Source organism: Tamandua tetradactyla, chromosome 6 (genome assembly GCF_023851605.1).
Source record: "Tamandua tetradactyla isolate mTamTet1 chromosome 6, mTamTet1.pri, whole genome shotgun sequence".
Classification (NCBI taxonomy): domain Eukaryota; kingdom Metazoa; phylum Chordata; class Mammalia; order Pilosa; family Myrmecophagidae; genus Tamandua; species Tamandua tetradactyla.
In genome coordinates this window covers 109022125-109047567 of record NC_135332.1, presented here as the reverse complement: position 1 = coordinate 109047567, position 25443 = coordinate 109022125, and the positions used below count along the sequence as shown (strand labels likewise).

General features: G+C 35.5%; 1 protein-coding gene and 1 pseudogene across 3 annotated transcripts in view; one reads left to right on the top strand and one right to left on the bottom strand.

The window, feature by feature from the left end:
• Positions 1-25443, top strand: part of ARMC1 (armadillo repeat containing 1) — a 92201-nt gene that overhangs the window by 14890 nt on the left and 51868 nt on the right. For all 3 annotated transcript variants that reach the window (XM_077166884.1, XM_077166881.1, XM_077166882.1), the window contains one exon: positions 14483-14574. In XM_077166884.1, the coding sequence (XP_077022999.1) occupies positions 14483-14574 (92 nt within the window). The remainder of the gene's footprint in view (positions 1-14482; positions 14575-25443) is intronic.
• LOC143686271 (ubiquitin-conjugating enzyme E2 variant 1 pseudogene) lies at positions 10496-10940 on the bottom strand (annotated as a pseudogene).

Sequence of the window (25443 nt, the reverse complement as noted above, 5' to 3'; positions counted from 1 at the left end):
ATATGTTTTAATGATGCTCCTAGGGTGTAAAAAATACATAATTTTGGCTATGGAAACTGATTAAACTGACTGTAGGTCTTGACACTTTATACTCCAGAAGTAGCCCTCTTCACTCTTTTTTTTCTTTACTCCTTTAATATAGAATAAATTTGCAGGTTAGTTGTTTTCTTAGCAACAGAAATTTCAATAAGGATGCTTTAGTTAAAATATCCTATGCATCATTTGAGAAATAGATCTTCATCTTTTGAAATAGGCAGCAAAATGAGCTCTTAAGTCATACTTTTTCTTCCTTCTTCTCCCTTTCCTCCTCCTCTTCCTGTCTGTCATCTCCTCCTTTGCCTTCATCACCGTTATTATCATTACTACACGAGGTTTTGCCCATGCCATTATTGAAAAAATTTAGCAAAAATGAAATGCAAAGAAAACTGTATGCTGTGCTATGATGTCAGGTGTACTTTGATTCTCTGTGTCTGCCTTGTGATAAGAGTCAGGCAGGTTGAGGGAGAGATTATAATCTAAAAGCAATGCAGAATTTTCTTTTTTTTTTTTTGAGAAAAAAGTGAACATTTCTTTTTTAAGTTTGAAGAAGAAAACCACAGGAAATGAAGTGAAGAGAAACAGAAGGCTTTTCCTTTTCTGATTATTCTTATTTAAATTTGGTAGAGATATTTATTCAAGGGAACCTCTCAATATTAAATCTGGAATGCCTTGCATTATTTAAATTGAACTTTTATATATCAAACAATCATTGGTTAAAAAGGATTAGAATTTTTGAAGTGGGCTCTCTACCTATATGCTTATCCCTATCTGAATGGGTTTAATTTTTTTTAATTTATTTTTTTAAAATTTTTGTTAATAAAACCAATCAACATACAATATGAACATTCTTTTTTTTCCTTTTCTTTATCATACTTAGAACGTTTGCATCAATTCAGAAAAAGAAATAAAAAGAAAGCAAAAAAAATTCATATATACCATAGCCTTTACCCCTCCCTTTCATTGATCACTAGCATTTCAATCTACTAAATTTATTTTAATATTTGTTCCTCCTATTATTTATTTATTTTTAATCCGTATGTTTTACTCATCTGTCCATAAGGTACATAAAAGAAGCATCAGACTCAAGGTTTTCACAGTCACGCAGTCACATTGCAAAAGCTATATCATTGTACAATCATGTTCAAGAAATGTGGCTACTGGAACACAGCTCTGCATTTTCAGACAATTCCCTCCATCCTCTCTGTTACACCTTAACTAAAAAGTGATATCTATTTAATGCATAAGAATAACCTCCAGGATAACCTCTAGACTTTGGAATCTCTCAGCCATTGACACTTTATTTTGTCTCATTTCTCTCTTACCCTTTTGGTGGAGAAGGTTTTCTCAATCCCTTGGTACCAAGTCCCAGCTCATTCTAGGATTTTTGTCTCACGTAGTCAGGAAGGTCCAGACCCCTGGGAGTCATGTCCCATATAGAGAGGGGGAAGGCAGTAAGTTTGCTTGTGTTGGCTGTAGAGAGAGGCCACATCTGAGCAGTAAAAGAGGTTCTCTTGAAGGTGACTCTTAGGCCTAATTTTAGGTAGGCTTGACCTATTCTTTGTGGGTTTAAGTTTCATATGAACAAACCCCAAGATTGGGGACTCAGCCAATTGCTTTGGTTCTCCCCACTCCTTGTGAGAATATCAAGAATTCTCCACTTGGGAAAGTTGAATTTTCTCGCTTTCTCACAATTCCACCAACGGGACTTTGCAAATACTTTTTTACTCACTGTTCAAATCACTCTGGGATTTATCGAAGCATCACTCTGGACAAATCTACAAAATATTATGCCCTACTCAAGGTTCCATGAACTTAATGGTATTAAATTAAACTGTCCACATAGTTATACTAGGAAATGCACTGGTCAAAGTATAAATTTTGTACCAAATAAATATTTTTGCTTTAGTCTCACACACAAGTTAAAGTTTTAAAATATTAATTACCATCTATTTTCAACACCCTGCAGTAATGACATTCCTTTGTTCTTCCTCATGCAAAAACATTTTTAAATTTGTACATTTAGTCACTGTCATTACACACTCTAGGAATTCCTAGATTATACCATCTCAGTCTTTATCATATGTCTTTCCTTCTGATTTCCTTTGTGCCCCCAGGCCTCCTCCCGCTATCATTCTCACATTCAGCTTCATTCAGTGTTTTAACATTATTGTATTACATTAGGTAGTATTATGTTATCTATTTCTGAATTTTTACAATCAGTCCCCTTGCACAATCTGTATTCCTTCAGTTCCAGTTACCAAATAGCCTCTTTCTGTCTCCTGATGACCTCTGTTCTTCACTGAAATTCTCCAAGTTCATTCATTAATGTCAGTTCATATCAGAGAGACCATACAGTATTTGTCCTTTTGTTCCTGGCTAATCTCATTCAGCATAATGTCCTTAAGGTCCATCCATGTTGTTACATACTTCATAACATACTTGATGGGCATTTGAGCTTTTTCCATCTCTTGGCAATTGTAAACAATGCTGCTATAAACTTTGGTGTGCAAATGGCTGTTTGTGTCTTTGCCCTCATGTCCTCCGAGTAGATGCCTAGCAATGGTATTTCTGGGTCATATGGCAATTGTATACTTAGCTTCCTGAGGAACCTCCAAGCTGCCTTCCAAAGCAGTTGTACCATTTGACATTCCCACCAACAGTGAATAAGTGAGCCTCTTTCTCCACATCCTCTCCAGCATTTGTTGTTTTCTGTTTTATTGATAATGGCTTTTTGGTGGTTGTGAGATGATACCTCATTGTGGTTTTGATTTGCATTTACCTAATAGCCAGGGAAGTTGAGTATCTTTTCTTGTGGCTTTTGACCATGTGTATATCCTCTTCTGAGAAGTGTCTGTTCATGTCTTTTGCCCATTTTTTAATTGGGTTGTCTGTCTTTTTGTTGTTGAGTTGAGCAATTTCTTTATATATTCTGGATACTAGATCGTTATCTGATATACCATTTCCAAATATTGTCACCCATTGTGTAGACGGTGTTTTTACTTTCTTGATGAAGATTTTTGATGCACAAAAGTGTTTAATTTTGAGGAGTTCTCATTTATTTATGTCTTTCTTCAATGCACGTGCTTTGGGTGTAAAGTCTAGGAAACCACCTCCTATTATAAGATTTATAAGATATTTCCCTATATTTTCTTCTAAGAGTTTTATGGTCTTAGATCTAATGTTTAGGTCTTTGATCCATTTTGAGTTAATTTTTGTATGCGGTGTGAGATATGGATCCTCTTTCATTCTTTTGCATGAGGCTATCCAGTTCTTTAGGCACCATTTATTGAAGAGACTGTTCTGTCCCAGGTGAGTTGGCTTGACTGCTTTATCAAAGATCAGTTGTCCATAGATGAGAGGGTCTATAGGTGAACACTCTGAGTCCATTGGTCAGTATATCTATCTTTATTTCATGCTGTTTTGACCACTGTAGCTTTGTAATATGCCTTAAAGTCAGGTAGCATGACCCTCTGACTTCATTTTTCTTTCTCAGGATACTTTTTGCTATTTTTCTATTTCTGAAAAGTAAGTTTTTGGGATTTTAATTGGTATTGCATTTAATCTGTTAATCAGTTTAGGTAGGATTGACATCTTAACTATATTTGTCTTCCAATCCATGAACACAGTATGCCCTTCCATTTATTTAGGTCTTCTGTGATTTCTTTTAATAATTTCTTATAGTTTTCTCTGTATAGGTCTTTTGTCTCTTTAGTTAAACTTATTCCTAAATATTTTATTCTTTTAGTTGCAATTGTAAATGGAATTTTTTTCATGATTTCCCCCTCAGATTATTCATTACTAATATATAGAAATACTACAGATTTTTGAGTGTTGATCATGTAACCTGCCACTTTGCTTACTCATTTATTAGCTCTAGTAGTTTTGCTGTGGATTTTTGGGATTTTTGACATATAGTATCATATCTGCAAACAGTGAGAGTTTTACGTCTTCATTTCCGATTTTGATGCTTTGTATTTCTTTTTCTTGTCTAATTGCTCTGGCTAGAACCTCCAACACAATATTGAATAACATTGGTGATAGTGGACATCCTTGTCTTGTTCCTGATCTTAGAGGGAAGTTTTCAGTTTTTCCCCATTGAGGATGGTGTTAGTTGTGGGCTTTTCATGTATTCCCTTTATCATGTTGAGGAAGTTCCCTTCTGTTCCTATCCTTTGAAGTGTTTTCAGTAAGAAAGGATGTTGAATTTTGTCCAATGCCTTTTCTGCATCAATCGAGATGATCATGTGGTTTTTCTGCTTTGATTTGTTGATGTTGTGTATTACATTATTTGATTTTCTTATGTTGAACTATCCTTGCATACCTGGGATGAATCCCACTTGGTCATGGTATATAATTCTTTTAATATGCTTCTGGATTTGATTTGCAAGAATTTTGTTGAGGATTTTTGCATCTATATTCATTAGAGAGATTGGTCTGTAGTTTTCTTTTTTGTAATATCTTTGTTTGACTTTGATATGAGGATGATGTTGGCTTCATAGAATGAGTTAGGAAGCCTTCCCTCCTCTTCGGTTTTTTTGAAAAGTTTGAGCAGGATTGGTGCTAATTCTTTCTTGAATGTGTGGTAGAATTCACATGTGAAGCCATCTGGTCCTGGACTTTTCTTTTTGGGGAGCTTCTTAATGACTGTTTCAACTTCTTTACTTGTGATTGGTTTGTTGAGGTCGTCTATTTCTTCTTGAGTCAATGTTGACTCAGTCAATGTTCCTGCCTTTTTAGGAAGTTGTCCATTTCATCTACATTGTCGTATTTATTAGCATAAAGTTGTTCATGGTATCCTGATTACTTCCTTCATTTCTGTGGGGTCAGTCGTTATGTCTCCTCTTCCATTTCTGATTTTATTTATTTGCATTCTTTCTCTTCTTTTTGTCAACCTTGCTAAGAATCCATCAGTCTTATTGATTTTCTCACTTTATTTTGTCTCATTTCACTCTTCCCCCTTTTGGTTGAGAAGGTTTTCTCAATCCCTTGATGCTGAGTCTGAGCTCATTCTAGGATTTCTGTCCCATGTTGTCAGGAAGGTCTACATCCCTGGGAGTCATGTCCCATGTAGAGAGCGGGAGGGCAGTGAGTTTGCTTGTTGTGTTGGCTGGAGAGAGAGACCACATCTGAGCAACAAAAGGGATTCTCTTGGGGCTGACTCTTAGGCCTAATTTGAAGTAGGCTTAGTTTCTCCTTCATGGGATTAGTTTCATATGAATAAAGTCCAAGACTGGGGACTCAGCCTCTTGCTTTGGCTGTCCCCACTGCTTGTGAGAATATCAAGAATTCTCCACTTGGGGAAGTTGAATTTTCCCCCATTCTCACCATTCCCCCAAGGGGACTTTGCAAATACTTTTTTACTCACTGTTCAAATCACTCTGGGATTTACTGGGGTATCACTCAGGACAAACCTACAAAATCTTATGCCCTACTCAAAGTTCCATATACTTATGGTGTTCAAATAAGCTGTCCGCTTTAGTTATATTAGGAACTGCAATAGTCAAAATATAAATTTTGTACCAAATAAACATTTTTTTGCTTTAGTCTCCTACATAAGTTGAAATTTCAAAATATTACCATTTATTTCAACACCCTGCAGTAATGACATTCCTTTGTTCTTCCTCATGCAAAAACATTTTTAAATTTGTACATTTCATCACTTGGATATAGAATTCTTGGTTGGCAGTTTTTCTGTTTTAGTAATTTGAATATATCATCCCACTGTCTCCTCATCTCCATGGTTTCTGCTGAGAAATCTATACATACTCTTACTGGGCTTCCCTTGTATGTGATGGATTGCTTTTCTGTTGCTGCTTTCAAGATTTTCTCTTTCTCTTTGACCTTTTACATTCTGATTAGTAAAGTGTCTTTGAGTACATCTGTTTGGATCTATTCTGTTTGGGCTAAGCTGCGCTCCTTGGATCTGTAATTTTAAGTCTTTCCTAAGAGTTTGGAAATTTTCAGTGAGAATTTCCTCCATTAGTTTTTCTCATCCTTTTCCCTTCTCTTCTCCTTCTGGGACACCCACAACACGTATATTCATGCGCTTCTTGTTGTCATTCAGTTCCCTGAGTCCCTGCTCATATTTGTCCATTCTTTTCCCTATATTTTCTTTTGTTTGTGGGATTTCAGATGTCCTGTTCTCCAGTTTACTAATCCTATCTTCTGCCTCTTGACATCTGACATTGTAGGTTTCCATTGTATTTTCATCTCTTCTACTGTACCTTTCATTCCCATAAGTTCTGTGATTTGTTTTTTCAAACTTTCGGTTTCTTCTTTTTGTTTATTCCTTGCCTTCTTTATATCCTCCCGCAATTCACTGATTTGATTTTTGATGAGATTTTCCATGTCTGTTGGAACATTCTGAATTAATTGTTTCAACTCCTGTGTCTCATTTGAATTGTTGGTTTGTTCCTTTGACTGGGCCATATCTTCAATTTTCCTAGTATGATTTGTTTATTTTTGCTGGCGTTTAGGCATTTAATTACCTTAATTAATTTATTCTGGAGATTGTTTTCTCTTTTTTTAACCTAGAATTGTCTTGCTGGATGGCTTTGTTGTCTATCTGTCCTTTGACATTCAGTTCAGCTTATTCTGGACCTCTAGCTTGGTTTTGTTTAACAGATCAGAATTTTTCAGTTCTTGTTTTCTTGTTTCTTTCTCTGCCTGTTTGGTGCCTTCCCCCACCCCTCCCCTTAGGAGCGTCTGCTCATTTATTATAGACCCCAGCCAGAATTTTCCAGGCCAAACTGGCTTCCTGTTAAGAGGAAAGAGTTACCTGCATCAGTTGTCTCTGAGGGTGAGAGCCAGCAGACCGAAACGCTTTCCTGTGAAGCCTCTGGGTTCTGCGTTTTTCCTGTCCTGCCCAGCAGTGGCGCTTGTTTGCCTGCAGGTCCCACCAGCATAAGGTGATGCGGTACCTTTAACTTCAGCAAACTCTCTTTGTTGGGGGCATGGTGGAGACAGAGGAGAGGTTGTAGTCTGATTTTAATTGCTTCACTTTTCCAGACCCTGGGGTCTGAACTCCTTGAGGGCGGGATTCCACCTGAGCTAGGCCCCACCTCTCTCCTGGGGAAGGCACAGGCTCCAAACCACACTTAAAGAAGCTTAATTCTGCCTATTGGCCTTAGGCAGTGGCGCCCAGGAAGCCTTGCAGTTGTATCCAAATAACAGTCAAGCCATAGAAACACAGCCACCAAAACGAAAGAGAAAAATCCTTTTCAGAGCAGGACCCCTGTTCCTCGGTTTTGCCAATCAAGAGTTTAAGTTGGTACGTTGCTCTGTGTATCTCCAGGTTCTGTGTGCCCCCTCCTTTCCTTCAAGGCCCAGTCCTTTTCAAATCTAAAAATACCTCTCTTTTTTTTTCACTTTTTCTGTGAGCCCTGTCCCCTCTGTGCTGGGGCAAAAACCAGCTACCTCCGCTTTTACTTGAGGTTCAACTGACCCGGGGGACTATTTTTAGTAGTCAGAATTTGTTGATTCATTACACAGTTAGAGTTTGGTTGTGCTCATCCCCTGCTGCTGGTGAACTCTCTTTCCTTTCCCCTCTGTGAAGCAGCCTGTGGGCGAGGGGTGCTGACCACCACGGCTTGGGGATCTCTGTTCTGGATGGGCTTGCAGCTGATCCAGCTGAACCAGACTGTGGTGCGCTGTGTGTCAGGTCACTGATGTGGTCGCAGCAGTTGTTCTGTACTGTTCCTCACTCTGTACTATCTGCTCTGGAGGATGAACTAAACCCTACACCTTGCTAAGCCACCATCTTGGCCCCAACTCCAAGTTTGAGTTTTTTGTCTGTGTAGTATGTCATACTTTTTAAATGTCTAAAATAATCTGTCTTTCTTGTATTTACCCTCATTATACAAAATTTGCTGATTTTGAATGGAATAACAATTAATTGGTTAGAAAATTCAATTAAAAAGATAAAGCAATCCTACATGTTGAAAACAAATCCAACATAGAATTTGATAGCATAATTGCACAGAAGCTTTATTTCAGTTGACTTTAAAACAGTCCTAGCAAGGTATATCCAAAAGAAAGAAGGACACGGGAAATCTTTAACTGTACTCAGCTTATTGTGAGTACTTACTTATTGTGTCACTATTGTTGTTACTTTGAAAGTATGCATTTTATGTAAAATAGAATAAAAAAAAGTTTGGCAATATCAGTAGAAACTCATGATTTATCTTCCTTTTTTAAAGACACACATGCTTCCTAGCTCTATGCACTGAAAAAGGCCTAGAACCAAAAGCCCTCACGGTGGAGAACAGCCTTAGTACCGTGATTTCAATCTCTGAATTCCGTCTTCCATTCAGTGTAATCAGGGTTATTTGGAAAAATAGTGAATTCCAGGTCTGTGGCAGGAAATATAAATTTTGAACCTGGAACAGCTTCTAGTGCAAAGCAGGGAAGCTATCAATGACTAATTAAGTTTTGTAAAAAGTTCTATCTGATAATGGCGTTCCTACTAACCAAAGATGGGACAATTTGAGCATCAAAAATGGATGCAGTGAATTGAAACACATGAAATTTAGCAAGTCCATTACGCTGATACTTAAAAATAAAATACTTGAAAATAAAATAGTGCCTATTCTGCAGGTTGGTAGGGTGCTCATTCGTATTTCCTGAAAATGGTAATTTGAAAGAAAGATTGAAGCATTTTTCTGTGTAAAATGTGTTAGAGAAATCAAATAATTGAGAAATTCTTTAAAAGAATTACACCTAATAATGCTGAAGGAACTACCATGTTGTAAGAAACAAGGAGGTTAAAGAAATTTGTTGAAGAGTAACACAAGGCAATCAGTGTGATCATTTCACCAGGGCAAATAACCTGTTTTCTTCAACAGTAAATGGCATTTAAAAGAAAGGCAGATAGGGTGAAGGAGGGGAATAGTAGTAAGTGTTAGAGATTAAAAGAAACCCAAGGAACGTCATCCATATGTGGGCCTGATGTGGTGATTTGAATATATCAACCATAAACTTTTTTGCTAACTGGAAATGAATATGTACCAGGTTGTAGGTAATATTAAGGAGTCATTATTGCTTTTTCAGGATATGGGAGTAGTATTATTGCCATTAAGTTAAATAAGGAAAAATGTCTAACTTTTTAGGGATGTATTCAAGTATTTACAGATGAAGTGATATGTTCTCTGAGGTTTGCCAAAAGATACTTCAGTGTGGTAATGGGCAGGGGAAATAGGTAAAACAAGATTGTCCAGTGGCTTATAACTGCTGAAGCTGGGAGATAATGGGGATTCACCACTTATTTTCTCATATTTTATACTATTTTCATAACAAAAGATTTTTTAAGTATTTAGTAGAAAACTTAAAGTCATTGTCCAGTATTGAAGGACTGATGATAAATATTCCATAATTATTTCATACGTTTATATAGAAAATTCTGTGCTTTTCCTTTTAAAAAAAATCAAACCATATAATAAAAATTTCCTTTTTTCCTCATAGAAATTTAGTTTAACAGAGAAAACAGACATTGATAGAAGAGTAGAGAGTAGTAACATGGAAAACTGTGTGGCCTCTAGTTTGTGTCCTGTTTCAGTAAGAATTGCAGTAAGAATGAGAAGAGGGAGCATGTCAGTTGCTTCATAGGGACTCAGGGTTGAAACAGGTCTTTCCTTTTTTTAAAGTAGAATGAACTTAAACATGTTTAAATTCAAAAGTCAAGGGGCTGCTAGAGTGGGAGAGGTTTGAGAAGGCTCTCATGGTTTTAGAAACTAGGAATGATTACTAACTGAGGAGAAAAGTGAGATTGTTCACCAGCATTGCAGAACTGATGACTCTAATAAAACCAAATTGATATGGTATATACTGATTTTATTATGAAATTCCTTTTTCTCCCTGCTTCAGGCCCTGAGAAGCCGAATAATTACATTTGTTCAGGACTGATACTTGGCTGGCTAAATTAGACAGAAAGACTGCTACGTGGGGGAGTTTAGAATTTTGGCAAGAGAGAGGTTGAAATAATGAATTGCTAGCCTAAATAGTAAGGAAAGTAAAGCCACAGAGTAACTGAGCTACTGAGAAAGAAATGAAAGTTCTGGAAAAGGTTGAAGAACAGTTGTGATGTTTCAGTAATTCCATTCTGTCCCCACTATTGGCTTATTAGCTTTACTTCTTTAATTTTTTGGGGGGGTGGGGGTGGGGGTTGCTTTAGGTTTTACAATATGCATCTTTATGTTACCATAGTCAACCTTCAGATAAATCGTACACTTCAGATATAGTGTAAACATCATATGAGAATATGTTCCCTTTTTCTCCTCCCATTCATTTTTTTATAGCACAACTTATATATTTCAATGGACAAAAAAATTTATATCATTTACAGTATCTTAAGATAAAATGCCTTTGAATGGGAGCTTCCTTTCCAGTATTTTGAGGTCTACAAGACATATCTAGAAAATTTACAATGGAAAATGAAGACTGCGTAAATCGAATGGGGGTGGGGGGAGGGCCTGTGGTTTTTCTTTTTGATTAATTGCTGTAACACTGTCCTTCAGGTGGCTGAGGAAGTTTCATATTTTCTTTAGACATCATTAGGCGCCAAAGCTCTTGCAGGACAACTTTGATGCTATATGATGGCTCTTGGGTCCACCGCTCCATTAGAACTACTAACTCCATATTAATTTTTGTTACAAATCTTACAAAGCAGGGTGCTTCTGGGTATTTAGGTCTACATTCTATTTTAAGGCTGTATATTCAGCTTTCATAAATTGTTCTTGGAGGCCCCATTATTATCCCTGTCCATCTCGTAAGTGTCATGTCTTTGTCATCTTCTAGACTCCAGCTGTCTGTGCCATCTCCTACTCCTTTCTGGCCTTCTTCGAGTTCTTCCAACAGTCGGAAATTGTGAGGGGGGCTTTTACGCCTGAGCCTGTAGTGGCTGCCATCTTGCATCCCTCCCATTCATTTTTTACATGTTAAAAATCCCACAGTACTTATTTTTTCACTTTAGTCTGCCAGTTATATTTCAAAGAGATTAAAATTAAAAAAAAATTTGAAGTCATATTTTTTCCCATGTTAATCATTTCTAATGTTCTTCCAGTTTCTACTGGTGTCATTTTTTTTTCTGCTTGCAGAATTCCCCTTAACATTTCTTGTTATACAGTTTTGTTGGTGATCAATTCTCAATATTTTTTTGTCTGAGAAATAATTCACCTTTAGCTTTGAAAGATACTTTCTCTGGGTTTAGAATTCTAGGTTAACAGGCTTTTTTTCTTTTAAAAGATACTGTTCCATTGTCTTCTGGCTTGCATAATTTCTAATAAGAAGATTACTCTCTTATCTTTGTTCCTCTATACTGAATTTTTTTCTCTGGCTACTTTTAAGATTTTCTCTATCATTGGTTTCAAGCAAACTTTTTTAATGTGCTTAGTAAGATGGCTTTCTTTGTGTTGTTGTTGTTTTGGCTTGGAATTTGTTGAGCTTTTTGGATCTGTGGGTTTATAATTTTCCTCATATTTGGGAAATTGGCATCCATTATTTGTTCAAAAGTTATTTTTCCATCTCCTATCTTATTCCTCTCTTGAGATTGTGATTACGTGTGTATTAGACTCTTACTGTTGTCTCACAGGTCATTGTTGCGCTGCTCCTTTTTTCTTTATCTGTTACTAATCCTATCTGGTGGTGTTTTTCCATTTCAGATAATGTATTTTTGTTCTCTCTGAGGTTCCTTTTGGGTCTTTTTAATATCTTCCATTTCTTTCCTCATCATGTTTGTGTTTTCATACACATGCTTGAGCCATATGGAGCATATTTGTAATAGCTGGGGTTTTTTGGTTTTGTTTTTGAGGTGTATAGGCTGGAAATCAAATCCAGTCTCCTGCATGGCAGGCAGGTATTCTACAGCTGAACTGCCTGTGCACCCTATAATAGCGGTTTTAGAGCCCTTTTTTCCTAACTCCATCATCTCTGTCATATCTGGCTTTATTTCTTTTGATTTTTTTCCCACTTTCCTGGTTGTGGTCATATTTTCTTGTTTTTTTGCATACCTGGTAATTTTTAATTGGATGCTGGATAAATTTTATGTTTTTGGATGCTGGATTTTTGTTATTCCCATAAATATTCTTGAGCCTTGTTCTGGGATTGCTTGGGATCAGTATGATCTTCTCGAGACTTGCTTTGCTAGGGTGGGTCCAGGATAGCCATTTATCTCTGCTGCTAAAGTGATAGCTGTGTGAGGATTCTTCCTAATGCCCCATGTATTTGTGAGACTTTTCCATTTCTGTCTGGGAGAATCACAAGCTATTCCCAGCCCTATGGGAATTCCAGAAAACATTTTCTCTGCCTTCTGTTATTTTTATTCCCTAGTCCTGTGGCATGTTAGCCAGGCATTTTAGAGACTGGTATTCAGCCAGAGATTCAGGGGCACCCTCTGTAGATCTTCAGATCTTTCTCACTATGCAGCTTCCTCCTGTATGTTATTCTGCTCTGGGAATACTGCCCAGCCTCCCCAACTCTGATATCTGTCTTTCTAATTCACCAAGGTTGCTGTACTGTATTTGGTACCCCTTCTCTCTGTTATATCCTGGAAACTGCTTCTAAGGCAGTAACATGTGACGTTTAATTGTAAGGCTTACCCTTCTAGGCTTACCTCTTGTTTCCCTTCTCTCAGGGATTGCAGTTCTACAGTACCTCTCGTCCAGTATCTGAAAACAGTCATTTAATATGTTTTTCTGTTTGCTGATTTTTTAGGGAGAGAGGGCAGTTCTCATAGCACTTAACTCTTCCTGGATCTAGGTGGAAGTCATGGTAGGAGAAATAAGAATAAGTAGAAAGGATGGAAGGTTGTGTCAGAGAGAGGTCTTTGAATTTGTGATTTATATAGATGCCACCATTTTAGATAATGATAAGGCACTTCTGAAATGGAGTATAGAAGACGGTGGAAATGTGAAGGTCAATGAACTGAGAAGACAGTTTTAGGCAGTATTGTCTTCAGAGTTGTTAGAGTCAGGCACCAAAATCTCCAGTGAATGATGAGGAGTAATTAGACGATTTGTAAATACAGCAGTGATGAGGTAGGAGGGGGAACAGCTAAATGTAATTTCTAAAGCAGCAGCTTATGAAGAAAAACATGTATATTAAATACTCCAAATATAAATATTAAATCTTAAGAGAAAAGCACCCTGCAAAAGTTAGTTTAGCCTACAAAATGGAAATTTGTGAGCTAATACATCCTTTGTTTTTTAATGAGATTTTTTTTAAGAAGATATTTTAAAAGTAGATGTAATAAAACTAGAATCAGTTCATACCATACAGATGGTTATGTTTTGTCCCTTTAGCAATTTGTTTTAATTAATGTGTAGAAGTGTCTAGGGAAATGATGGATGGCTACTGGATCTATTCCTTGAAATTAAGTAGTACAAGGGATGTAATTCCTTATATTTTATGTTATCAAGGTGAATTGGTAAAAATAAATTCAGGATAACCTACTTTTTTTTTCCATGTGTGCCTTTATTTTCTTACTCATCTAACCATACACTGTATAAAGGAGGTATTGGGTACAATCACACGGTCACAAGATAAAAGCTATGTAGTTAGACAGCCATTATCAAAGATCAAGGCTGCTGGGTTACAGTTCCATAATTTCAGATATTTCCTTCTGGCTGTTCTAATACACTAGAAACTAAAAAGAAATATCTATATAATGATTCAGTAGTTATGATCCTTTGTTAAATCCTGACTTCTCTGTTACAATTCCTCCTTTTCATTTCATCATTCTCTCAGTCTTTAGGGTCTGACCATTCTAACTTCTTCATGCTAAAAATGGTTGTCTGCGTTATGGGGGTAGCAGAATGAAACTGACTGCTTGATGTTCTTGGAGAAACTTGTACTTTTAGGTTTCAGGGCTTATCTGGCAGAGGAACTATGTGGAGATTTTCAGTTTTTGAAAAAATAAACTTAATAAGTAAAACTTTTATAGAGTCTTACAGCCAGGGTATTCTTTAGGTTTTTCAGGAATACAGTTGTTTGGGGCTTGGCATACTGTGGCAATTTGCGACATACTGTGGCTGAAGCTTGCAAAAGAGTAACCTCTCAAATGACCGACCTCTCAACTCTGAAATTTCTTAGCTTCTGAGACTTTGTTTCATTTCTTTTCCCCCTTTTGGTCAAAAAGACATTGAGGACAGTATACTTTTGACCTCGGCAGATAAATAAGGGACCTTCACTTCAGAGATCGGATCTAGCTATTACAACTCAAAGGATTATTTCTCTTCTAGGGGACTGTTCTGATGATTCACATTTAAGGCAGAGTTTCTGAATACTTCAAAAAACATTGAATCTAAAAACAAAAAACTATTTTTCTTTTGTTTTTTAAAAATAAAGAGAATGTTTGTTTGGTTTTTTCCGTAGATAAATTCCAAATAATGGTGACTCAAGAATGGAAGATTAGTTGCATATGTGAATTAACCCATTACTGTTTCTGTTATAGGCTCTTCGATATTTGGCAGAATGCCGTGCTAACAGAGAAAAAATGAAAGGAGAACTGGGTATGATGTTAAGTTTGCAAAATGTTATACAGAAGTAAGTATAGTATATGGTGTCTCCTAATGCAGTAGAAAATTGATTTTCTTACTAAATGTATACTATCGCAATGAATAATTTTACTGAGATTTTCATTCGTACTATAAAGGCATGCTCTTATAGATTAGATATCCAAAAATGTTCTGATGATAAATGTGCTTATCGTTAAACATGGATACTAAATATAGTCCTTATAAAACTGTTCAGATTTTGTTCAAAATGTAGATATTTTTAAATCAAAGTTATTTTAAAAAAAGAAACTTATACATTATATGAAGTTTGTCAAGTACATGTGAATTGCTTTGCTAGCAAAACAACATAGATGACAAGTTAAATTTGAAAATGAACAGGATTATAGCAATAGCATAATGTTGTTTTATTACTTCATTCCTGTTTTACTCAAGAGAACATTGATCAAGATCATGGAAATGAAAAGGGCTTTTAATGAGATTTTCATGAGCATCATGAAACTAAGACTTAAAGCCTTAGAACTCTAAGAGCCATTTCATTTGATTTTTAACAAATGGATGACTTTTAATTATAACTTTCATTTTATAAAGATCTTTATATCCATTGTCTCATTTTGATGTTTACAACTCCTTGATGCATGTTTGATAGATACACACTTTATTTTATGGGTAAGAAAAATAGAGAAAGGCTAAGTTACTTATCTAAAGTCTTCCAGCTATGTTGCCTCTGGTTTTACTCCCTTCATGGGCCTTGCTGATTTCCTTGTAGAAGACTTGAAGTTGAAAATTAAGTGTTTTGATATTTCTAGTATGTTTGGAAGCAAAATAATCTATGCTTACTTAGTTCTCTTAGTAGTTTACTTTGTTTCTTGATGTGATATGAGACATAAACTGCCTTTAAAACTATAATAAGTAACTTTAATTTATTGAATTTTTAAATTTATCTTGCAGTTTTGTTGACTCAGGTTATCACAAGAGTCCTTTTATAATTCCTGAACATTATAAGTTAAATGATAACCAGTAGAAAATCATCTAAACTGGCTTCCATGGCAGTATGTTTTATTCTTAGTGTTTTTGACTTCTGGGTGAATATTTTTTTTTAATTTTATAAAATCTTAATTTTTGAGAATATTTGTTCTCATACCCTACTTGCTAGGATAGTTCTGTAGTGCCATACAGTACTTTGGTATTTCATAGTGATATGCAAAGGTGAAGACTGAAAGTTTTTTATTGTTTGTTCATTTTTAATTCAGTTGCTCAGTTAAGGATGGATAATATAATGTTGGCTGCTAACAGTTGTGTTAAATCACTGCTTGTGGTTTGGGGCATTCCACTTGGAATAAAAATTTGGATTCTAGTTCTGAGTTAAGCTTAAGACAGGTAACCTCTTTGACCTTTAGTTTCCTTATTTGGAGTAACACTTATTCTCCCTATCTCAAAGAGTGACTGAGGATCCAAATGGATGATATGTATAGAAATACTTTGTCAATCCTTTAAATATTGCCTAAAATATAAGGTTGTATTATTTATTTTTTCTAGTATGTCTTAATGGCATATATTTTACTCTTTTCAATCATTTAACTGGTATGTAGTTCTTTTGAAAACATTGAAAGGTTTAGGCATAATATAGATACTTCTCTAGGGCTGTTTTTTTCATTTGGTGAGCTTAAAATTATGTATCCCTTTAACATGTATGGTTATTGAAGTTCAAAATAACAAAAATAAAATTATGCCTGAAACTAGACTAAAAAATTATATTGATATATTAGAATGTACTTCAAATTTGAATGTTAAAAAGTTAGAGAAAGTTTTAGAGGTACCATAGATTTAACCTATGAACAAATCTCTTAGCTCATTTGGCTCAGGTTGTTCTTTGTATGTGTGTATGTGAGATACAGTTATAAAATAATGGTGATACCACTCGTACCTTTGTTAGAGAAGTAGTGTGTCTGTTCAGGTCCTCTGGGAAGCAGCACTTGAGATGGAATTAGAAGTGGAAGAGGTTTATTGTGGGTTAAGGACTGTAAAGATAAGCAGGATTGGGCAGGGAGAGTTTTTAGAATGTGAAACAGATCTGACAACTATGAAAGGAAAGTGGAGAGGAAGCACAATTGAGCAAGCAGGATCTCAGACTGCAGTGCAGATCTGACAGCCTCAGCTCCCCCACTGGGAAATTCTGGAGCAAAGACTGACCACTAGAAGAGTCCATATTGGGCAGACATTGCCAGGAGCCAGTACCCCCATGTGTAGTTGTTGTCTTGGGGCTGCCTGGGAAGAATATGCCCTCTAATTGAAAGCCATGGTATATTCCCAAGCCTTTACAGCTGGAAGTTGTATTACTATACTGTACTTTCTGAAGCTGTAGTACTTTCTAGACGGGAGATCTAGTCTACCCCTATGGCTACTGCAGGTGGCTTGCTTTTTAATTCACATACAGTATATCTCCTAAATAATATGGCAGTCGTGATGGCTTCTCCAGGAATAAAGCATATATCTGTTACATACTCTAATATAATTTGGTCCTATATCCTATTCCCCGAAGTGGTCATGATGTAATAATTTTTTTTAATTTTAATCTTTTTTATTGTGTAATATAACATATATACAAAGCAAGAAAAAAGCAATAATTTTCAAAGTACTCTCCAACAAATAGTTACAGAACAGATCCCAGAGTTTGTTGTGGGCTACCATACCATCATCTCAGATTTTTCCTTCTAGCTGCTCCAGAACCTTGGAGGCTAGAAGGAATAAATATGTTTTTATCATCACAATCGACTTTTCTTTTTTGTGAAAAGTAATGTATATACGAAAAAGCAATAAATTTCAAAGCACATTACAATAATTAGTGGTAGAACAGATTTCAGAGTTTGTTATGGGTTACAATCCCACAATTTTAGGTTTTTATTTCTAGCTGCTCTAAGTCTGCCTCATTTTTTTTAAAACTTTTTCTTATTGTGTAGTATAGCATATATATGAAGCAAAGAAATAAAAAGGCAGTAGTTTTCAAAGTACTCTTCAACAAGTACTTACAAGACAGATCCCAGAGTTTGTCATGGGCTACCATACAATCCTCTCATATTTTCCTTCTAGGTGCTCCAGAATATAGGAGGTTAGAGGGCTTTTTTGGTTTGTTTTTTTTTTTATCATCACAATTGACTTTTTTTCCTTCTTTTTTTGTGAAAAATAACATATATACAAAAATGCTATAAATTTTAAAGCATGGTACAACAGTTAGTTGTAGAACATATTTCAGAATTTGACATGGGTTACAATTTCACAATTTTAGGTTTTTACTTCTAGCTTCTCTGAAATACTGGAGACTAAAAGACATACTAATTTAATGATTCAGCATTTATATTCATTTGTTAGATCCTATCTTCTCTGTATAACTCCACCATCACCCTTGATCTTTCCATACCTCTCTTTAGGGGTGTTTGGTCTATGGTGATTCTAAATGTTTCATATTGGAAGGGTCTGTCACTAATGTGGGGTAGGGAGATGGAACTATCTGATGTTCTGGAGAGGCTGGGCTAGGTTTTGAGACTTGTCTGGACCAGGGACCCATCTGGAGGTTGTAGGTTTGTGGAAAGTTACTCTAGTGCATGAAATCCTTGTGGAATCTTTTATTGCCCTAGGTGCTCTTTAGGAGTGGCTGGAATGGTCCTGGTTGGGGGTTGGCAGGTCTACCTGAAGCTTGTGTTTAAGAACCACCTCCAGAGTAGTCTTTTGACTCTGTTTGAACTCTCTACCACTAATACTTTATTAATTATACTTCTTTTCCCCCTTTTAGTCAGGATGTAATTGTTGATCCCACCATGCCAGGTCTGGATTCATCCATGGGAGTCATTTCCCATGTCACCAGGGAGGCTTTCATCCCTGGATGTGATGTCCCACTTAGAGGGGAGAGCAGTGATTTCACTTGCAGAGTTGGGCTTAGAGAGACTGAGGCCCTTCTGAGCAACAAAAGAAGTCCTCCAGAAATAACTCTTAGGCATGCCTATAGGTACTCTAATCTTCTCTGCTACCTACATAAGCTGCTTAATATACTCTAGGATGTATTGATTCTTTCTGTTGTTCATTTGTTCTCCCATTCATTTATCTCTGCTTTAATCTTTGTTATTTCTCTTCTGTTTGCTTTGAGGTTAGATTGCTGTTCTTTCTCAAGTTCCTCCAGGTGTGCTGTTAAGTCCTCAGGTTTGGTCTTTCTTATTTTTTAATATAGGCATTTAGGGCAATAAATTTGCCTCAGCCCAGCCTTTTCCACATCCCATAATTTCTGATAAGTTGTTTTCTCATTTTCATTCATCTCCAGATAGCTAACTGCTTTCTCTAACGATTTCTTCTTTTTTGTGTGTCCACAGTTGTTGATTCAGTGCCTGTGTAGAAGAACAAAAAAGCTCTGCTCACACAGAGCTTTCAACTTCATTACTCCAATATTTCACTAGATTAAGAAACCACTGCAACAAGCATTTGTCTTTGTCTAACCATCAGCACTATATGAAGCAAAGTTTTCACATTATTGGTGATTTGAACAGTGAAATTGTTGAATGTGAACAAAACAATTTTATTTTCAAAGATCCACAGTAATAAGTGATGACACAGTATATAACGTCCAGAAAATGCAAATTTACTTCTTGGATCCTCCTATTTGAGAGGCATGTATTGAAGTAATACATACCCTGGAAGGAAAATGCTTAGTAATACAAGTCCTAAGAATACTGGTGTAGTCAAAATGCTATAGAGAACTGCCTGAAAATGTAGAGCTGTGTTCCAGTAGCCATGTTTCTTGATGATGATTGTATAATGATATAGCTTTCACAATGTGACTGTGTGATTGTGAAAACCTTGTGTCTGATGCTCCTTTTATTTACTTTGTCAACAGATGAGTAGAACATATGGAATAAAAATAATAGGGGGAACAAATGTTAAAATAAGTTTAGTTTGAAATGCTAGTGATCAATGAAAGGGAGGGGTAAGGGGTATGGTATGTAAAAATTTTTTTTCTGTTTTTGTTTTATTTTTCTCTTGTCTTTTTATTTCTTTTTCTGAATTGAAGCAAATGTTCTGGGAAATGATCATGGTGATGAATATGCAACTATGTGATGATATTGTGAATTGCTGAGTGTATGTGTTGGGAATGTTTGTGTTTCTTTCTTGTAATTTTTTTTTAATTAGTAAAAAATTTTTTTAAAAATGCTATAGAACTCCCAGTAAGGCAGGAGACTGTTTCCAGCGAAATTTGTGTGGTATAGTCAGTTTAATCAGGCTTGCAAATCTCACCATACACAGTCACTCATGATATAGGTAAATGAGTGAAGTTTATGATTAGCAAAGGGCACCAGGTATGTATTTTTTAAAGCTTCTTAAAGATTTGCAGTATAAGCGGCACGTTAAAATTTGCTGAAAACTGCTCTTGAAGCATCTAAAAATTAAATGACAAAAATGTCAAATTTACTAAATATGTAGGTGCAGGATTCGAATTTAAATAGCATTCCACAAAGCACCTGGCTTTCTCAGGCTAAAAAGGGAAATCCTTTCTGGCTCCTTCTCAGACTCCAAAAACAACAAAACCTCTTAGTCTTTATTTATATCTTCTAATGTCCACTGCCTTCACATGGTCCTGCTTTATGGGCTATCAACTTTAGATATCTAATTATGAAATATTTGAAGGGAGAATTATTTTTATTATATTGGCAATAATCTTTAGGAAAACAGTCTATATTTACAACAAATAATCCCAAACTCACCAATTTTATTTAAAATCAAAGTGCTTTCAGACCTAACACACGTTATGACATCTTTGTCGCCAAAACAAACCAACAAAAAGTCCACACTAGGATGGTGCTCATTTAAACTCCACAAAAGCTCATGTTTTTTGCAGAGATGAACCAACTTTGTGAGAACGTCAACCATAATTAGGTTTTAAGTCAATTGCTTGAGACACAAATCTGCTGCGATTTCTTCTTTGATCCACTGGTTGTTTAAGAGTGTGTTATTTAATCTCCATATATTTGTGACTGTTCTTGTTCTTTGGTGGTTATTGAGATCCAGCTTCATCCCATTGTGATCAGAGAAGGTACTTTGAATAATTTCAGTGTTTTAAAAATTTTAAAGGCCTGTTTTGTGCCCCAGCATATGATCTGTCCTGGAGAATGTTCCATGAGCACTAGAGAAATATGTATATATTTGTGCTTTGGGGTGCAGTGATCTATACATGTTTGTTAGGTCTGATTCATTTATCTAGTTATTTAATGTCTCCATTTCCTTGTTGATCTTCTGTCTGGTTGTTCTATATATAGAGGAGAGTGGTGTATTGAAGTCTTCTACTATTTATTATTGTTGAAACACATCGCTTGCTTCAGTTTTGCCAATGTCTGTCTCATGTACTTTGTAGCCCCTCGATTTGGAGCATAAGCATTTATGATTGTTCTGTCTTCTTGGTGAATTAACCCTTTAATTAGTATATAGTGTCCCTCTTTGTCTCTTATGATGTCTTTACATTTAAAGTCTATTTTGTCCAATATTAGTGTAGCTACTCCTGCTTTCTCTTGGTTACAGCTTGCATAGAAAATCTTTTTCCATTCTTTTGTTTTCAATCTGTTTGTATCCTTGTGTCTAAAATGAGTCTCTTGTAAGCAGCATATAGCTGGATAATGTTTCTTAATCCATTCTGCCAATCTGTATCTTTTAATTGGTAAGTTTAGTCCATTAACATTCAAAGTTATTACTGAAAAAGTATTTCTTGATTCTACCATCTTATCTGTTAAATTTCATTTGTCAGATCTGTATATTTTTTTCCCTTTCTCTTTGTAGTCTTTAAATTACCCTTAGTGGTACTCTTGAATTCTGTACCCTCCTCCAGACCTCCCTCTCCTGTCTTTTTTATTTTCAGCCAGCAGAACTCCTTTTAGTATACCTTATAGTGCTGGTCTCTTGTTGACAAATTCTTTCAGCACTTCTTTGGCTGTGAAAACTTTAATCTCTCCCTCAGTTTTGAAGGACAGTTTGACGGGGTATAGAATTCTTGTCTGGAAGTCTTTCTCTTTCAGGGTCTTGAATTTATCATTCCACCCATTGCCTTCTCGCCTCCAGGGTGCTAGTTGAGTAGTCTGAACATCGTAAATAATCTGTTTTCAAGACAGTTTGCATTTTGACATCTGTGTTACAGATACAGATGATTGTTTTATCAGTATTGTAATTTAACTGACTTTTGTATTAATTGGCATCCCATTCTTATGTAGGTCACCTGGTAAGACATATCACAAGACAGCTATATTTTATACCCTGGTTGTTCTCTTTGATATGTCTGCCCCATGATAGCTAGCCAGCCAGAATGAGATTAGAAGCAAATTTTCAGATCAGCATCTCTCAGTATAGAAGTGTTGATTAGGGGAATATTTATTTACACTACTGTGAAATTATGCAATTGAGGAAGTAGTAGAAGGATATTCCTGTACACCAGAAGGTTCCAGAGAGCCAAGAAAATCTGTGAAAGGATGTTAACTGAAGAGAAACCTTGCAGTCTGGCAGTATTCAATGGAGAAACAAAAAACGGAGATTGTTAGGGAGATAGGAGATTATTCACTTGAGAAGCAGGGAAGAATAGTTTATAACAGGGAACATTCTGGGGACTAAAATTTTGCCCTTTACCATGTTATGCTCTGGTACAGAATTTTGCCGAGATTTTAACCTGTAATTCAACAGCACACTTTACTTGTGTTGAGCTCAAATTGGTGTTTATAGATTGACAACTGGATTGATTTCAAAGTCATTTTCAGTTCTGTAATTGTGGAGAGTATTTCAAGCTCTTTGTCACTAAGAATGAATCTGGCAGTATGTTCTAATTTTAATCTCTCCTGTAAATAAAAACTCATTGTTAAAGAATTGAACCTTTTTTATGTTTATTTTTAGCCCTAATCCCTTTGGTGAAGAGAATTTCAAAATGTCAAATTAGGAGAACTCCTAAGTCCAGTTGAAGAAATTTGCTATTTGGTATACCAAATATTTGGTATTTATAATATAAAATATTTTATAAAAGCACTTGTGAATATTTAACATAAAGAATATTATAAATAAAAGCCACCTTCATAAAATATAACTCACTTTTAAAATACATCCTTTCTTCTAGAACATCCTAAAATTTTGGATTTTGAAGGCAGTTCCATAATAAATGGTGGTAGTCTTTTCTTCTTTCTAAATCTTTGGTTTAGAAAGGAAAGGAAAGTGGGGGCTTCATTTCATTATTCTTTTTTTCTGTTTCTTCATTTTGTGAAGTGTCATTTTAAAATCATATTGTGTGTATGTAGTATGTGATTTATTTTGAAAAATTAGAAAATATATAAAGAAAATCCATAATACCATTTATTTAGAGATAGATATTTTTTAAGAAGTTAATGTATTGACTTCACATGTCTTCCATGTAAATATATCTATATCTTTATATAGAAATAATCAGACCTACAGAAAAGTTGAAGTACAAAGATCCTTATATGTCCTATAGCTGGACTCCCCAAATTTTAACATTTTCTCACATTTTCTTTATCATTTCCTCTCTCTCTATATATAGGCATTATTGTTACCTGGTACTTATATGTTCATAACTTCATTGTGAATAATTTCATTATTGATTGTGAAGTACGTTTTTTAGTATTAAAAAAGTGTTTTTTTAATGTCTGGATTAAGGGTTTGAATTCTACTCTGCCTGATATCCCCAGCTCTTGTTATTTGCATTTGCCTTGTCCAACTTTGCCTCTATCTTTACTTCTGAATCACTTTGTTTTAGCTTTGTCTTACTTCATGAGCTAGATTGAAATCTTTTTCTTTTAATTGGTGAGTTAAGTCCATTTATGTTTATTGATGTGACATATTTTATCTTAACTCATTTATTTGTTATAGTTACCATGTATATTATGTTATAGTTGCTGTGTTTCTCCCTTTATGTATTTGATTTTTTTCAGTGTTTTCTGGTATTTAGGAGGATTTGTCTTATTCTTATATTGTTTACCTTTCTACTTAGACTATTTTAAATATTTTAAGTTGCCTGTTTTCTTAACCTTTCACTTTCTTTTTCATTTTTAATGGTATCTGTTGACTCGCACTTATTACCTGTTCAACAGTTATTGAGCTTATTCTACTTTCCTCTTGTATTCTTTTCGTGTGGGGGGGTGGGTGCATGGTCTGGGAATTGCATCTGGTCTCTCACATGGAAGACAAGCATTCTACCATTGAACCACCCATGTACCTTTCTGTTTTTCTTTTTTTAGTAGCATTATACTAAATATTTTATCAGAGCATTTATATATTCTTCCACCTTTGTTTTAGTCTTAGATTTACAATTAAATATATAAAATGCTCATCAGCCCTTTTGCTGAAGTTTCCCCAGTCATTTCTTGGTTGTAATTCTTCCTCTAATACATTGTTCAAGGAAGACTCAGAAGTGCAGTGTTCGTGAGTTCTTTATTGTTTAAAAATTTTGTTCTGTATTTGAAGGACAACTGGGCTGGATCTTTGTTCACATTTTGCTTTCTTGAGATTTTTGGAGATGCTACTACATTGTTGCCTAGATTTTTATGTTGTTTTGAGAAGTCTGATGCCAGCTGCTTATAATAGTTTTGTATAGATGAAGGCTACATTTTGTGGGCAGATTTGGCAGTTAGAAATGGATTATGAGATTCCTGGTTCAGAAGTTCTCCTGTCAGTATAGTGAATTATGGTGTCATTACTGAATGGATTTTGGGGTAGGGCAGTAGATGAAAGGAGTTTGATGAAAACAATGATTATTTTTCTTTCATACATAGCGTAACTCAGTTCCTTTAGATTTTAACATTTTATTTTGAACTAATTTTAGAGTTTCAGAAAAGTTGTGAAAATGGTAGAGAATTCCCATTCAGCTTCCCTTACTTATATAACCACAGTATAGTTATCAAAAACAAGACATCAATATTGGTATAGTACAATATTACTAACTAGTAACTAAGGACCTTATTTGAATTCTGTTATTTTTTTCCATTGTCTTTTTTTTCTGTTTCAGGATTCTATCCAGAATTCCACATTGCATTTGTTTCTTATTTCTCCATAGGTCCCTGTAGTCTATAAAATTCCTTGGTCTTTCTTGACACTTTTGAAAAGTATTGATGTTATTTTATTGAAAGACTCAATTTGGGTTTGTCTGATATTTTTTTCACGATTGTACTAAGATTAACATTTTGGCAAGAGTACACAGAAAGGATGTGTCCTTTTGCAGTGTATCATGTCTAGAGTTCATGATGCTACTATATCATATTACTGCAGATGTTGGCATCAATCATTTGGATAAGGTAATTTCTGACGGGTTTCTCTACCATGAAGTAATTATCTTTTCCTTTGTAGATAATTAAATGTCTTGGGGGCGGTGCTTTGAGATTATGCAAATCCTATTTCTCCTCAAATTTTTATCATTAGTGGCTCTTGCATGAAAGAATCATTATTACAGTATTTGCCTAATGGTGATTTTTTTCTTAGTTTCCCTCTTTCTGTACTTATTAATCGGAATTCTCCTATAAAGAAGAGCTATTTCATCTCCTTCATTTAAAAAATTATTTATATCAAGGTGGACTCACGGGTTCTAACTCAATACTATCATTGTTTATTTTATTGCTATAATTGTTCTAACTGTGGCTATTAGGAGCTCCTTCAGGCTGACTCTGGTGCTGTTTTTGACAAGCCCCCCCATGTTTTTGTTGCACACTTCCGTACTCAATGGCACTAGAAGTTGTTCCAGGTTCATCTTATGTTTTCCCTTGTCCTAACCCTCAAATCAACCGCTTTTCCCTGGAGCCTTGACTCCTTTGATTGGACAGTGGTGTTTAGAAACCAAGATCTAGGTGTGCTCATTATCCTCAGGAATCATTGCTGCTAGGCC